General features: G+C 34.1%; 1 protein-coding gene across 5 annotated transcripts; it reads right to left on the bottom strand.

The window, feature by feature from the left end:
• Positions 1-4565: 4565 nt before the first annotated feature.
• LOC112529421 (phosphoribosylformylglycinamidine cyclo-ligase, chloroplastic) lies at positions 4566-14945 on the bottom strand. Of its 5 annotated transcripts, XR_003070924.1 has the most exons (12): positions 14824-14945; positions 13224-13657; positions 12887-12981; positions 12712-12813; positions 12328-12387; positions 11176-11348; positions 10967-11069; positions 10728-10886; positions 8798-8988; positions 8154-8305; positions 6348-6429; positions 4566-4759 (listed from the first exon to the last, which is right to left on the bottom strand). XR_003070924.1 is itself a non-coding variant. In XM_025140696.1 (10 exons), the coding sequence occupies exons 2-9, from the start codon at positions 13567-13569 to the stop codon at positions 8827-8829; spliced, it is 1200 nt and encodes a 399-aa protein (XP_024996464.1). In that variant the 5' UTR covers positions 13570-13657; positions 14824-14945; the 3' UTR covers positions 4566-4759; positions 8798-8826. The 5 variants fall into 5 exon arrangements, 2 of the variants coding, with proteins under 2 accessions (XP_024996464.1, XP_024996463.1); XR_003070923.1 differs by lacking the exon at positions 8154-8305; XR_003070925.1 differs by lacking the exon at positions 8154-8305 and having other exon boundaries at positions 6348-6418.
• Positions 14946-15702: the final 757 nt, after the last annotated feature.

The following is a 15702-nucleotide window of genomic DNA, read 5'->3' as shown; positions in this document are numbered from 1 at the left end:
AACGAAAAATTAAAAGGAAAAAAAAGGAGGATTATAATAGCAATTGATACTCCAGGGACTGAAATGTCTACTTGTTCAAAGTACAAGGGCTGAAAGCTAATATTCGTCTCGAGATTTTCAGGGGAGAAAATGAAATGACGATTTTATCGGGATACCCCCATTCTCTAAAAAGGGTTTGTATCGAACTCCGTAATCATTAAATTGAGTTTTCTAAAAAAAACATATAAATTAATTTTTTATATATACTATATTCTAAAGTATTTGATAAAAACTCTTAAAAACTATTATTTATATATGAAGTAATGTTTGTTAATGCATATTATTTAAAATTTAAGATTACAAGTAAATTATGCGTAAGCATAACTTATTAAAGTTTCATTTTTGAATTCGTATAACTAACTGCAAAAAAACATAATCACATACATAATAAATATCTCATTTTAAACATAAAAAATTTAAAATATAATTAGGATAATGATTGAGTTCTAACAGAATCATTATCTTTATAAAAGCTATATTATTAAGCCAAAAATAAAATATTTCGTTATTAAACCTAAATTAAATTATAATAACAAATTATCTAAAAAATTGTACAAAGAAACGATAACTTTTAAATAGTTAATTTGATATTAACATCGATATATTTTTTTAAACTTTTATGATATATTTAAATTTATTTTCATTCAAAAGTAAAAACATTATCTTTCTCAAAACCACATAAACCTTGTTATATCAACAAAGACAAAAAAAAAAAACGAAACATTAAAATGAAGATGTATCTCGCTGCATTGCATGAGTATCCTTCTGGTTTAGAATAAAAAAGAATTAGATGAATTATACACTTACACAATTGAAATTTAGGGTTGTTTAATAAATGTTTTTTTTTTGTAAGTGTTTAACAGGTTATTTATCTTACTGAAAGAATGTGGGAAAGATCGAGAATAACAGGCCGTAAACAACCCCATAATAGAACAAAGGGTAGAAGTCAAATGTTTTTGTCTTAAAAGGAAATTTGTGTAACACGCATAATCAATGTCTGTCGTTTTTGTTTCGACTCTTAACAAAGGTTGAACGCAAATAACCAAAGGTAATCATCTTTAAAAAGGGTGTCGGATTTAAAGAAACATCGTCAAAGGTTGTTGGTAGAGTCCAACGTTTTAGAAGGTCAACGATTCAAACGTACCCACTCGTAAGAAAGGTATATGAGTTTATTTTCGTATATAAATATTATATCTTTTCAAAAAAAAAACATTCTCAAATGATTAAAATTTAGGGTTCAGATAGCTGTCATGATAACATTCAACACTGTTATTTATTTTACTGGATATGATTATAGTCTATTAAAACGGATTGTATGCAATAAATTACCCGGTAAGCGATAACCAGGTAAGAGTTTGTCACCTTTGCTTATCGGATAAGACTCTCAGTCCTTGTTATCGTTCTTACCGGTTAAGATTTTTAGTCGTTGACATGTTCATCGGTAAGATAAAGTGAGTTAGTAAATACTTACCGGATAAGCATTTGGTAAACAACCCTTAGTGGATAAGAAGATGTGCATTTTTTGAAAATGGGGTGGAATGTTTGGAATTCGAATCGAGACACCACCCACTAGAGGTGGCCAAATGGGTTCGGCCCGGTGGAGGACCTAATCGGGACCGCCCGGCCTGGGATCGACTTGGACCGGTGGTCCAAGCCTGGTTACATTTTTCAACAAAGTAGACGGCCCAGCCTGGTCTGGGACCGGTTATGGGTCCGACCTGATTTTTTGAAAATATTATTGTTTTATTGTCGATACCCAATGGCTGTATGACCATTTTTTTTCTTCATTTTTGACCCTTTTTTGTCTCATTTACCCTCTATTCTATATATATAATTCATATGGTGTATGGGGAAGATACCAACTCACAAACGTTTACAATTCTTGTTATAATTCGTGATTTCGGCTCGTATTCTCACCAAAAAACACGTATATTTTATGTGTATTTAATTAACTTTACATATTTTCAAGTGTATTAGAATAACATTTTTGTATTCTTTAAAAAACTTCAAAAAAAGAAAATCATGTAAAAAATCGATTTTTAAAAAAAAAAATACATAGGACCGATTTGGGCCCGGGACTGGTCCTCATAACCGGTTACCTTAACCGGGCCTCGGTTTTGAGACTGAAACCGGCTATGCCAGGACCAATTATGGAGTAGTGTTTGGGACCAGGACTGAGACCAATTTGAGATCGGCCTGATCCAGGACCGATTTTTGGTCATCTCTACCACCCACATACATTTGGGAGATACTATTTACCTCCTCCATGATGGTTCTTAACCAGTATAGTGATGACACCTCATAAGGTGAAATTTTGTGGACTACTATATACTTCCTCTTCCCAAAATGAATGCAAACATAAACTCACACACAGTTCTAGAAATATGTAATTATTGAACCTTTTTTTATTAATTAAACAACGAATAACCATTTATTAAAGATAGAATTAGTAAATAGATATTTATTTTTGAAAATAAACATTTATTTTGAGACAAACTGTAATAAAAATATGAACACCTATTTTGAAATAGGAAAAATATGTGATATGAAGAGGAATTTATGGGTCCCACAAGTATGGATTAAAATCATCTAAGTCATATTTATTACACAAACTTTATCCATTTCTTACAACATTTACAACTACATACTCAACAATTTAGAGATGGTCAAAATTCGGTCTTGGTTCGGTCCTTAACCGGTCCCTACCGGTCCTAATCAAGACAAAAACCGGTGGTAACCGGTTGTGCCATAATCGGTCCCGGTTTCGTGAAATACCTTGTAATCGGTCAAGCTTACCGGTAACCGGTTAAGGAATCCGGTCCCATCCGGTCCTGACCAAAAAAAAATATATTTTTTTTCAAATTTCTGTTTATTAATAAATTTTTAATATGTTATTTTTAATATGTTTTATATAAATACGTTTAAAAATATGTTTTGTTATATATATATATATATATATATATATATATATACGTTTAATTTTATAAATACGTTTAAAAATATGTTTTGTTATATATATATATATATATGTATATATACTTTTAATTTTATAAATACGTTTTGTTATATATATATACACATTGACTTTTGTTGACCGGGCCGGGCCAGGCCGGTCCTATAAACGGTTACATAACCGGTTCCGATCTTAACCGGTCTCGGTCCTAGAAAACGTTAAAATCCATAACCGGTTCATAACTGGCGGTCCACAATCGGTCCATACCGGTCCCGGGCCGGTTTTGGTCCCTCTCCGGTCCGGTTCCGGTCCTCCGACGGTTACGGGCCGGGCCGGGCCCATTTGGCCATCTCTACTCAACATTAGTTTAAAAAAAAAAACATTCCAACCACCTTCTTTTCATAGAAGCATAATAGAAGTAGAAGCAGTTCATAGAAGCATAAATAACAGGTTTGTAGATGAGAAATAAGAAATGAAAGCAGTAAACAGGTTCATGTTTGATAAATTAGAAATGGAAGCAGAAATAACATATTCATGGAGAAATAAAAAATCGTAGCAGTACACAGGTTTGTAAATCATAAATCGTAGCAGTAAACATGTTTTGGTTTGAGAAATCGAAGCAATTAACGGGTTCAGGTTTGAGAAAACCGGTTCGTAGATGAGAAAACCGACCTTTGATCTATGAAAGCAAGCAACATGCAACGATGAAAGTAAGCAGAAAGCGTTCGAAGTTCGATCGATGAAAGAAGCAGTATGCAACGATGAAAGCAAGCGTTCAAGCTTCGATGAAAGCAGGCGTTCAAGCTTCGATGAAAGAAAACATCGGCTAGGGTTTAAAAGAGGAATGAGGGTATTTTTGTCATTTAAACATTTTTGGATGGAATGGATTTCAATTCCGTCAGATCTACTAAGGAATGGTGAATTCCTCAAATTTGGGAATCTTTGGAATTCAATTCCATTCCATGGGCAACCAAATGTTAGAATGAAATTTGGTCAACGGAATTACCATTCCAATTCCATCCGATTCCGACGGATTCCGACGAACCAGATGCCCCCTAAACGATAAAATGGTCAGTAATGTGACCGCGTTATTACAGCCAGTCTGACGTAATGCTTCCATTGTCTGTGCTATAATACCGGTAGCATCTCGCTAACTATTTGGTGGACAGCTGTCATCACATTAGGATCAAGTTGAATGGTTTGCGGAGGATTTGTTTCATTTTTTGACCCAGTTCAGTTTCTCCTAGGTCTACCGTTATTGCCAGTAGTTCTCTTGGCAGCGTTTAGAACTAACACAAATAACAGGGAAGCCATTTGCTTGGTTAGATTTAATAAGAAACGGAACATACAAGATTTCAAATAATTAACATGCATATAGCCTAGGACAATCCTATCTTAGTTCTACCCATTTTTCACAGATCAAACCTAAATTGTACCATAGAATCATGACCTGTAACACTGATACAACAACTTGTAACACCCCTGTATAGCATAGTTAAAGACGGAAGACGCCACAATTGGTTTAAAAGAAATACAATTCAACGCATTATATAAAACAACGCAACTAATATAATTTACGAAAAGATAAATTCATAACCATAAACGGAGATAACATGTATCAAAATATGGTCCCAAAATACAAGTATATCTACATTATTCATCAAAAATTTAACAAAAGTATGTCCCAATAGGTTATGTCCTAATAAGTTATCTTCAGTATTGTCATCTTCATAACTCTCATCCCAAAATCTCTACTAAGTCATGTACCTGTTGAGGACAAAGAAAATCTCGGTTGAGCTTAATGCTCAGTGAACAGATAATAATAACTAAACCATGAATATGAGATAACAAGCTCAAAAACAATTCATAACGTTAAGTGATAATCCAAAAGAAAGTCAAAATGCCCCGAAGGCATATCAAAGATTCGAAAGACCAAACAGCATCACAAGGACGCGTTGTTCCCAAAGGATGATCAGTCCATTTGGGCATGAGTGAAGAAAGAGGTGTGAGCACAACATAACAATCCGATAACGGTTCCTAGGATCGATCCATATGCCCTCTAATTGACCGGTATCTTATCAAGTCCGCTTTTAAGGACTATATATAATTGAGGACGTCATGATAATTTTAGCCACCATGGAAGCATCTCAATACCGGTGCTCCCCATCTTGAGTTTATAGTAAGAGTTCACAATAGATACAATCTAACAAGTCAACCGATCAAGTGATTCATGTTCCAAATAAGAATATAAATCATAGTTCAAAAGAAAACAAGGTTCATAACATTTAATAAGCATAAAGAAAATTTGGAACCAATTATTCGGAATTTATCACAGATCATCCGGATTAGGAAGCCTTATGCAAATGGCTATCCCCGTATCAAATGAGGTATGATCTCCGAACCTGAATAGTGGTTGATGGAATACCACGGGTTTAGGATGTCCTTAGTGTTGATACCAATCACCAAAGTCACCTTTACATAAACAATTAATCCATTACCACTTACTTAACCAACATATATACTTGAGTATATAAGACTTAGACCCTTGTTTCTACTTCTTCTTACATCTATAATAGTCCTAGATATATTCAGGTTTGATTTGTATAGGTTCCTCAAATGGTACAAGCCGGACATACACAAGGTACAAACAACAACTGCAACTCAAATTACTGCACATATCAACTTTTGAACCTCTAAATTTTTGATGTTTTACACATTTTAAGAGGCAACAACCTTAGGAATCTAATAGCACAAAAATTCACCTGATTTGGAGCAATGGCCAATTTTCTATGAATTTGTTTTAAAAAAGAGTGCAATTGCCGAGTTCTATATGACCAGTTCTAGAAACTCAAGATTTTGAGCTATTTAGATTTAGAATCAGCTCTTCGTGTAAACTACAAAGATATAGTAGACATTTCAAGCTTTCCAACGATATATTACACATCTAATTTGGACCAACGAATGATTTTATACGAAATTTTGCAAACAAGCTATAATTGCAGATCCTCCCCTGCACACAGCTTCGAATTTTACAACCAAAACATTCACTATTCCATTCTATTTGCTAATAACACCAATGTTTATCTTCATTCTAATTGACCTTCTAAGCATAAAATCAAGACACTTTAACCTCATATATACAATTCAGTATGTGAGACCTAAAATTAACTAAAACCTCAGTTTCTACCAAGAGATTAACATATTTTGATTCCAATGATGATTTCAACTTCAAACAAGCTCGAATATCTTCAATCTCCTTACAATTTCAAGCCTAAACAGAATCTCGAACCCATGTATTGAAGCATTAACCTAATCAGAATTTCAACTTAAGAAAGCTTAGAAATTATACACATACCTTGAGTTTTTAAGCTTTAATCTTCCAAACCTTCAACCAACTGATGATATCTTGACTTGATTTTACTTCACCTACGGAGGTTCTTGAGAAAACAAGAGACAAAAAATAATACGTATTAGAGTTTTCTTTTTCCTATGATTTTAGGGTATTTATATTTTCAAATTTTCCATTTGGCCCCTCAAGTCTAGTTTCTCAACTTTGTACTGTAATAGGACTTCGACTCGACATTTTATTTTAAGTTTAGTTTTATTTTGTGCGTGTGTGGCATCTTGTATGGTAATCCGTCACAATTTAGTCTGAGGTACAAGTCGGTTAAGCATATGATACAAACACGTTATGCACAGTCCTACCCAAAGTTCACTTAACACAATTTATACAAATTAACGAAACACGGTTTGTTATAACATGATGTTTGTAGTATCTATTCATATCCACAAGAATCGTTTTATTTGAAGCAAAAACATTAAATATAGAGGAGCTTTAGCTAAACGTTTGAAAGTTTTGGAAAATACCGACTGTATGTCTTTCGGGTAATGTCAGAAGTTGCACTATTACGAGTGGCATAACAGTATCTAGTGACCCTGCCTTCTGAGATAAAGGGTTCAAGACTCATCAAATGTGAGGATGATGAGTTTAATTTGTCATATATAAATATTTATATACTTCAAAAAAAAAAGTTTAGACAGAGAATATTGCAGTTTGAGGTGTAAATGATACGAGACAACTCGCAAGCTACTTGAGATCAACTTGATCAAAACTCGACTCAAATAGCTCGTGAGATACTTGATTTTTTTTATATATAATTAGTTTTTAAAAATATAATCGGCTTTATAATATAAAATGTATAATATAATGTAATAAAAATATCTTATATTTTTAAATATTTGAAAAATATTGTACATTTTTAACTATAAAAATTAATCAATAATTTTTTCTATTAAAATCATAATTAAAAAAGACAAAGAAAAAACTATAAAAAGTCTTAGTAAAATTGTCTCACATTAAAAGAGAGATATTAAAAGAAAGATGAAGAGATGTTATAAAAAGAGAGAGAGATAAATGAAATTTGTAACTGTCTTTTTGATGATGAAGCTTGAGGTGCATCCCTTTAGTTTTTTAAAATTAAGAGAACGCCTTTAAGTTTTATAATTGATAAAAGACACCCTAAAGTTTCATAAATTTCGATGGATGAGCTTGATTCGAATTCGAGTTCGAGCTTGATTCGAATTCGAATTCGAGTTCGATTCAAGTTCGAGCGTAAAAAATTGCAATCAAGTTCGAGTTTGATTCGAGTTCGAGCGTAAAACATTGCAATCGAGTTCGAGCGTAAAAAATTGCAATCGAGTTCGAGTTTGATTCGAGTTCGAGCGTAAAAATTGCAATCGAGTCGCAAGTTTTAGAGTCGAGTTCGAGCTTGAGAAATGGATATTGAGTTTGAGTCGAGTATATTAATATACTCAAACTCGACTCGCATCATATACACCTCTAATTGCAGTGATTTGGTCACATTCGTAGGAGGCAGCTGCAAATAGCAACTCCGATGCGGATATAAACATTGACAGTCAAGGAGACGAGAAGAACGTAGGATTAACAAATTAGGTTGGACATACAAACTTTAGGCATTTTAGAGGACATGACATATGACAAGAGTTAAGAATTTCTAGAGACACAAGAGTAAAAGGCTATTTACCAAACACTTGCACAGTAAGCGTTTACCAGTAAAATTCAATACCATCACTTACTTAGGTAAGATTTTAGTCCACCGAGATGGCATCATATGCAAAAAATTACCCAGTAAGCACTAACCGTGGTAAGAGTCATTGCCCTCAATTACTGGATAAGATTCTCGGTCTTTGTCTTGCTCTTGCAGAATAATCTTCTTGGTCTTTACCATATTCATATGGTAAAGTATGCGACTTGGTAAGCACGTAACCGAATAAGCATTTCGTAAACGGCCCCTAAGATCACATTAGGATTAAGGATTCGTAGATGACGTAAAAGGATGGAGGGTGGAATAAACGAGCGAGCAATTACATTACGAACATCCTAACATATTTTGTTGTACCACGTTTGTTCGTATGTTTGTTTATTTCCAACTAGCTTATCAGAATTTACCATCGTTAACTTTAAACAACTATTTGCTAAGACCGTAAATATTTAACGCCCTCTCGACCGAAGAAGTGATTTTTCGAAGAAAAACTGCACTTTTCACGGATTTGCATGATCTTTGGCCAAGAATCTTACGATTTCCATGGATACAAGACTCGATAGCCGACTAATATACGATAATACAAAAAATCTTTTAAAAACAACTTCAATACACACACAAGTGCGCGCTTCTGAGTCGCAAAATTCTGAAACATTTGTTTTTCATCTCCAAAATTGGAAAATACGACGCTAAAACAACAATATGAGCAAATCCTGCACGTTTTTGTTAATAAATCACGTACCTCAAAGAAGGGACCATGAGAGCAACTTGTTATCGGTAACTTACACCATCACCGCTTATGACTTCACCAATACGGTATGCCGTTTCGCCTTCGTTAAGTATCCTTTCGGCAGCCTCTTTGCTAGCAACAAGAACCATCCCGATTCCCATATTAAAAGTTCGCTTCATTTCAGCATCTTCGATCATTCCTGCCTGAAAAAGAAAAGAAAAAGCAGAGCATTATGTTGTTATAAACTTGGTGATCAACTTTTTGTTGTGAACTACCCGAAAATATGTATAAAAAACACTACTCCCTCTGTCCCTAGATAAATGTCCATAATGGAAAAGTAGAGTTTTAGTATGTGTAAATATTACACTTTTCTGCTAACTAAATGACAGTTTTATCCTTAATAACAGAAAGGGTAATATATTCCTCCATCTCATAATTATGGACAGGATTGGAAAAGACTTATTTTTAAAAGTATAAACTTAGGGGGTGTTTGGTTTTGCAGAATGATTTCTGAAAGAATGGAATCTGTTAATGGAATTGGAATGGAATGTTATCAGGTTTGACCAAGTGTTTGGTTCACAAGAACGGAATGTAATCTGTCCAATGAATTGGTATCTGCCTGTTTGGTTTACAACAAAATCGGAATGGAATGATGAAAAAAAGACAAAAATACCCTTTGATATCTTTTTAATTTTTTTGATTACACATACTAATAAAATTAACATTTAATGAGCAGATTGTTTGACCTTTAGATTTTTGTGAGCTCTGTTTGGCTGACATCTAGGAACAGAAATAGGAAACAGTAACATAAATCAGAACAAAAATCGGAAACAGAAATCGCAGAGAAATAGAAAACAGTAAGCAGAAATCGTATGCAGAAATCAAAATCGGAAGCAAAAAATCGTATGCATAAATCGAAATTGGAAGCAAAAATCGTATGCATAAATCGAAATTGGAAGAAGAAATCGTATGCGGAAATCGAAATCAGAAGCAGATATCATACGTAGAAATCATATCTGCAGTCTTCCATCAATGATGAAGATGAAACAAGTCGTGCAAGATGAGAGAAACCAAGTTCGATATTGGAAGCAGTAGATGAGAATGGAAAAGGTGCGCCTAGGGTTATTAAGTTGTAATGAGGGTATTTTTGTCATTTATGAAATTTTGGATGTAATGGATTTCAATTCCATCTCTTTTATGAAAGAATGGTGAAATCCTTAAACGAGGAATGTTTGGAATTCAATTCCATTCCATGGGTAACCAAACATTGGAATGGAATTTGGTCAACCGAATTGACCATCTGGCGAATTCCAGCGAACCAAACGCCCTCTTATTTTGGGACGAACTACAATAGAAATGTGGACACTTATTTTGAGATGAAGGGAGTAGTTTTCAACGATAAACAATTTTTGACAACTCATAAAACATAAAATGCAAAAATCCATTTTAAATGGCTTTCATGTCCAGAACCGAGCGGTCTTTCTTTTTCATCATTTTCTCAAGAACAAACATTTGTTTGCAACAAAAAATAAGTAGCCGCTTGTTAACAAATACTCCCATCGTCCGATAATAAATGTCAGCAACGAGTAGGGCAGCTTTAGATCTGTGTAATTATTACCCTTGACAATTTACCCTTAATAATAGAGGGTAATGAATTTCCTATGTCTCGTAATTAAGGATACAATTGGAAAGTAGATATTTACTTTTGAAAGTGGACATTAATTTTGAGACAAACTAAAATAGAAACGTGAACAATTATTTTGGGACAGGAGGTACATATCATGATTCCTCTAAATGCACAAGAATCAAATCGATTCCGATCAACTTGGTTGCCAGTATTATTAAGGGCAAAATTGTAATTAGACATACTAAAACCCTATTCCCTAATGTAATTAAATTTTGCCCTCATATATCGAAGCAAGGTTGCAAATCAGAACCATACCTTTTGGATCCATTTGAAGACAGGAGGAACTGGCCAAGAGTCTTCATAAACGAGAGCGCCAAGGCCTTTAGGGAAAACTCGAGGAATATTATCTGTAAATCCGCCACCAGTAATGTGGGCAATTCCTTTTATGCCCCCCTTGCTGATAATATCAAGCACCTACATTAACATAATCAAAAAATGAGAAGGAAAAAAAGGAACGAATATTAACAAAAAAATGCAGAAGAAGAACGGATGACCTGTTTAACGTATATTACAGTTGGCGCCATTAAAGCTTCGCCTAATGTAATGGATTCACCAGGGAGTTTATCCTTCAAAGAAAGACTGCTTCGAGCTAGCACCCTAGAACGATATATAGACACTAATATATGAGAATAAAGAAATTAAAATGCTACAAATTAAGTGCAGTTTAGATCATATGAAGGTCCGTTTTTTTAAAAATGGCAACCTTCGAACAAGAGAGAACCCATTTGAGTGAACTCCGCTAGATGGCAGGCCAATGAGCACATCTCCAACCGAAATGTTCTTTCCATTTATAACAGACTCCTTTTTCACAATGCCAACTGCAAAGCCACTTAGATCGTACTCACCATTTGCATAAAAATCTGGCATCTCAGCAGTCTGAAAGCCAAAAACAACAGAACTTAACCGTATACAAAGTGCATTGAGTAAGTTGCTAAATCGTATCTAAAAGAAATGCAATGAAGTTTTCCTTTGAATTTTACAAGTCTTGTAATAACATTTCTTGCCAATTTATTAAAAGCCACGGAGAAAGTTTAAAAAGTAAACGAGTGATTAACTTTTTGAACCATGTCGTACTTTGGCTTCTTTTTTCTTTTTTTTGAAGTATATAACATTTATATACGGCAAATGCAACAAATAAACTCACACACCCTCCTCACCGATGGTGAGGTTTGAACCCCTGACCTCCTAGAAGGCCAAGGGCTACGATACCGCTAGGCTAAAGGCCCTTTGGTTCGTACTTTGGCTTTTCATTGCAAACTAGCTACTGTTTTTGAGAAAATCCCAAAGAAAACACTATATTCTGCAATAATGAGTGAAGATAGATTGTTAAAATGTAAAAACAAAAAACGCACTTCTAATCTTTTGTCAAACTGTTCTTCCTTGCATGTCAAGAACAATAAATCTGGAACAACAGCTTCCTTACAAATCAAACCATTCTTCCTTACAGGATAATTTATGGAGGAAATCCAGTTTTAAATTCCCGGAAACCACACAGTATGTTTATGCTGGAAGGCAGAATCTCAAAAGGATTCTTTTTAGAACCGAAATCCAATTGCTACTAGTCAAGGAGTGTTCACAATTTTTTTGCATATTTACAAGTCAAGAACGATAGCTTGTTGCAACAGAAAATCTGGAACGATGATTCAAATAAGTCGATAGTTCAAAAGTGGATCCCCACCGTAGCACCTCTAAACAAGAGTGGGAGAAACTAATACTTGTGTAAGGTAACGAATATTAACTATTAATCATATGCCAGCAAACTTAACCAAATACTTGGCATTAACAAATCGAAGTGCAAAAGTACTCACTGCCACAAAATCACTAAATTAACCAAATAAATACATGACGAAGTTACCTCTCCCCCCAGAAGGGCACAATCAGATTGTTGGCAACCATTAACGATTCCTTTTATAACCTGAAGAATCACAAAATTAGCTCTCGTCTGTCGTCACCATGATTAATACTTCCTTCATCCCAAAATAGATGTCCACAATGAAAAAGGCACACAGTTTTAGAAATGTTTAACTATTACACTTTTTAATTAACTAAATACCAATTTTACCCTTATAATAGAGAGAGTAATGAATTCTCCATCTCTCATAATGGTAAAATTGGGATGTAGGCACTTAATTTTGAGAGTTGACGCTTATTTTGGGACAAACTAAAATAGAAATGTGGTCACTTATTTCGGGACCAACGGAATATTTCTAATCGTTTATGCAAGGACAAGGCTATACACCTTTTCAGCAAGATCAACATCAAGGTGGCTTGTAGCGAAGTAATCAAGAAAAAACAAAGGCTTTGCTCCAGAGGTAATAATGTCATTAACGCTCATTGCAACCTAAGGATAAAGTTTGTCAGTAATGACATTACTCATACAAGATAATTAGGGGAAGATGTAAATTCTACCATACCAAATCAATACCAATGGTATCATGTATTCCAGTCTCAAATGCCAGCTTAAGTTTAGTTCCCACGCCATCTGTACCGGCTACAAGATATGAATCCCCTGCTCAAAAAAATGAGAAACGTTACACATAAAGTCGTACAATAATTGAAAGTTTGCTCTCTTTTTGAAGTCAAATATATAAAGCACAAGGAGAAAACATGGGAATATAAAAGATTTTAAACAATGTCCTCAATTTCCTATCACTTGTTTGGATTTTATACATTACACCACAAGCAATCAATACAAATACTATTAGTGTAAGGAATACAAGAAAGAAAATATCCATCGTTAATAAACCATACCAAGTGGAAACAGTCCACCAAAGCCTCCAATTCCAGGTGCCATCTTTGCAATCCTTCGTACAAGCTCTGATCCTGCATCTATGTCAACACCAGCCTCCTTATATGTAAGACCCTCTTGCTCCGTAGTTCCCCCAAGATTGTTGCTAACCAAGCATACAATTTCATTTTTTGAATATTTTCTGTTCTCTACTTTCCTTGAAGTGAGCGATAATGGTGTACATCTCCTAGACAAGCAAAAAAACTTGCATGTGCTTGCATAAAAGGAAGAGCTGTATGATTTCTGGCAAGAGGGTCTAACGGCGTACTTAGAAATCTCTAGGTTCGTTCCAACTGTAGTGGTGCTCATGATGCCCAGAGATGCTGAAAGATCTTTGGTAGAGAACCAACCTTATTCTTAAAATGAACTTGTAATAAGCTACCACACGATTGAATGCCTACAATATAAATACGAAAAAACATCAGCAAATTAGACATGTGGATGTTATAAGCATGGTGCACATGGACAAAGTGGGGATGTGCATGGGTTGGCCTGAGAGGTTTTAAACAACTCCATACAACTACTTAGGCCTAAAAAATCTCAAACCGTTCAAAACTTTTTTAAAGTATAATCAGACCCAACTTGTGCAAATTGGGTTGGTTCGGTTCGGTTGGGTTAAACATTTATTGGATGGATGAATAATAGACAATTACACCTATAAGATGTTAAGATTACACTCTGGTAAAATACTAGAAAATTAAGTCCTCCGGAGCTAATAAGTGTGTTTCCAGTTGAGTCAAAAGATGCATACTGGGAGGATGATTAGCATAGAAAGAAATTAAAGAATGCAAGATATTTCTACTTCTTATTATCATCTAAGCATGAAATGAGGAAAGACTACTCATTCCAGAGTCCAGAGATGAATTGAAGTCTGATTTCTGAAGAGTCCTAAAGACCACAGTCTCCAATCTACATAGCTCCAAGAGGTCTGTGGTAAGATATCTTGAACTTTCCTCCAACAGGTCTGTGTCTCTGTGATACCAACCTAATTGAGTTGTTAGCTTTCCGACCATCTTATTTGTTTCCTCCATTGCAAACAAACCACCATTCTTTGAAAAATGCAAAACAAAAACAAAAAGAACACCACACTCTCTAAGAACGAGGGATTTTGGACAAAGTTTGCGATGTATAATTGGTTTCTTTTTCCATCCAGATTTCCACAATTTATCCCAAATCACTCATTCTTGAAAAAATCTGTTGTTTCTTGGGCACTTCCGCAAGAATAACAGTTTTTTTTGCAATGAAGAGCCAAACATGAGGGTTCAAAAGTAAATGACAACAACACGATGTAACAATTTTTTTATGCAACTTCTTACATGCCAAGCATATACGGATAGAGAGGCTATCAGGCAGCAGCAATTATTAGCAGTTTTACCAAGGCATCACAAGCATTACATTTTACCTAGTAAGAATCTTATCCTTTGGAGACTCTGAAATGCATATATGGTGGTGGCTACAATCAATATGTAATGGCTTAGTCCTTTTTCTATTGTCTCTTCTTTCAAGCTAGCGGTTCATATCTTGAGATGAAAGCAGAAACAAGTTTGAGAATCAAAGCAATACCTGTTCGATCGATAGAAAACAGTGTTCATGAAAGGAGCGTTCGATCGATAGAAAGCAGCGTTCGATGGAAGAGATGAGCGTTCGTTCGATGGAAGATGAAAGCAGAAGTTAGCAGTGAAAGCAGCGGCTAGGGTTTAACAGTAGCAGAAGGTATTTATGTCTTTTGAATACTTTTTTTTGGATGGAATAGATTCCAAACTTGTTTATTTTTGGTAATTTTACAATCTCAACAACCATAAATTAAGGTTAAAATAGAAAATATATAATTTTGATAATTTTAATTTAAAATATTAATTAAGACATTTTAGGGATTCTATAAATATCCTCTCTCATTTCTCTTATTTCTTCTCTCCGGCAAATCTTATTCGGTAAACCCTATTTCGATGAACTTTATGTGAACACAAGATACACAGTATGATACATACAAACGATATTTATTATGATACTCAGATATACATAAAAGATGCCCAATGTGATACTCTTTGTAAAGTAATGAAAATAACAAGAATGCACACTATGATACATTTCATAAAACAAAGAAAATACATTGTGAACGTTATCACTATGATACACTTTGATTCAATAACGTTTTTAAAATACGATGTCTATTAGATAATTGATATATTAGGTAACTAATTTTAATTAAATATTTCATTTTAAAAAAATTAATTAAATATTTTGATTAATTATCAAAAATAAAACTACTATATTATACTTTTAGCTTATTTAAGAAATATCTTTAAATATCCTTATTTAAGAATTACAATTCTTGTTATAATTTATTATTTCGGCTCGTACTCTCACAAAAAAAAAATATTTTATGTGTATTTAATTGACTAAATCACATATTTTCAAATGTATTAGAAATGCACTTTTGTG

The sequence above is a fragment of the Cynara cardunculus genome (genome assembly GCF_001531365.2).
Source record: "Cynara cardunculus var. scolymus isolate 2C chromosome LG 16, CcrdV1, whole genome shotgun sequence".
Classification (NCBI taxonomy): domain Eukaryota; kingdom Viridiplantae; phylum Streptophyta; class Magnoliopsida; order Asterales; family Asteraceae; genus Cynara; species Cynara cardunculus.
Note: the sequence above shows the minus strand (reverse complement) of the source record. Positions and strands in the feature narration are given on the sequence as shown.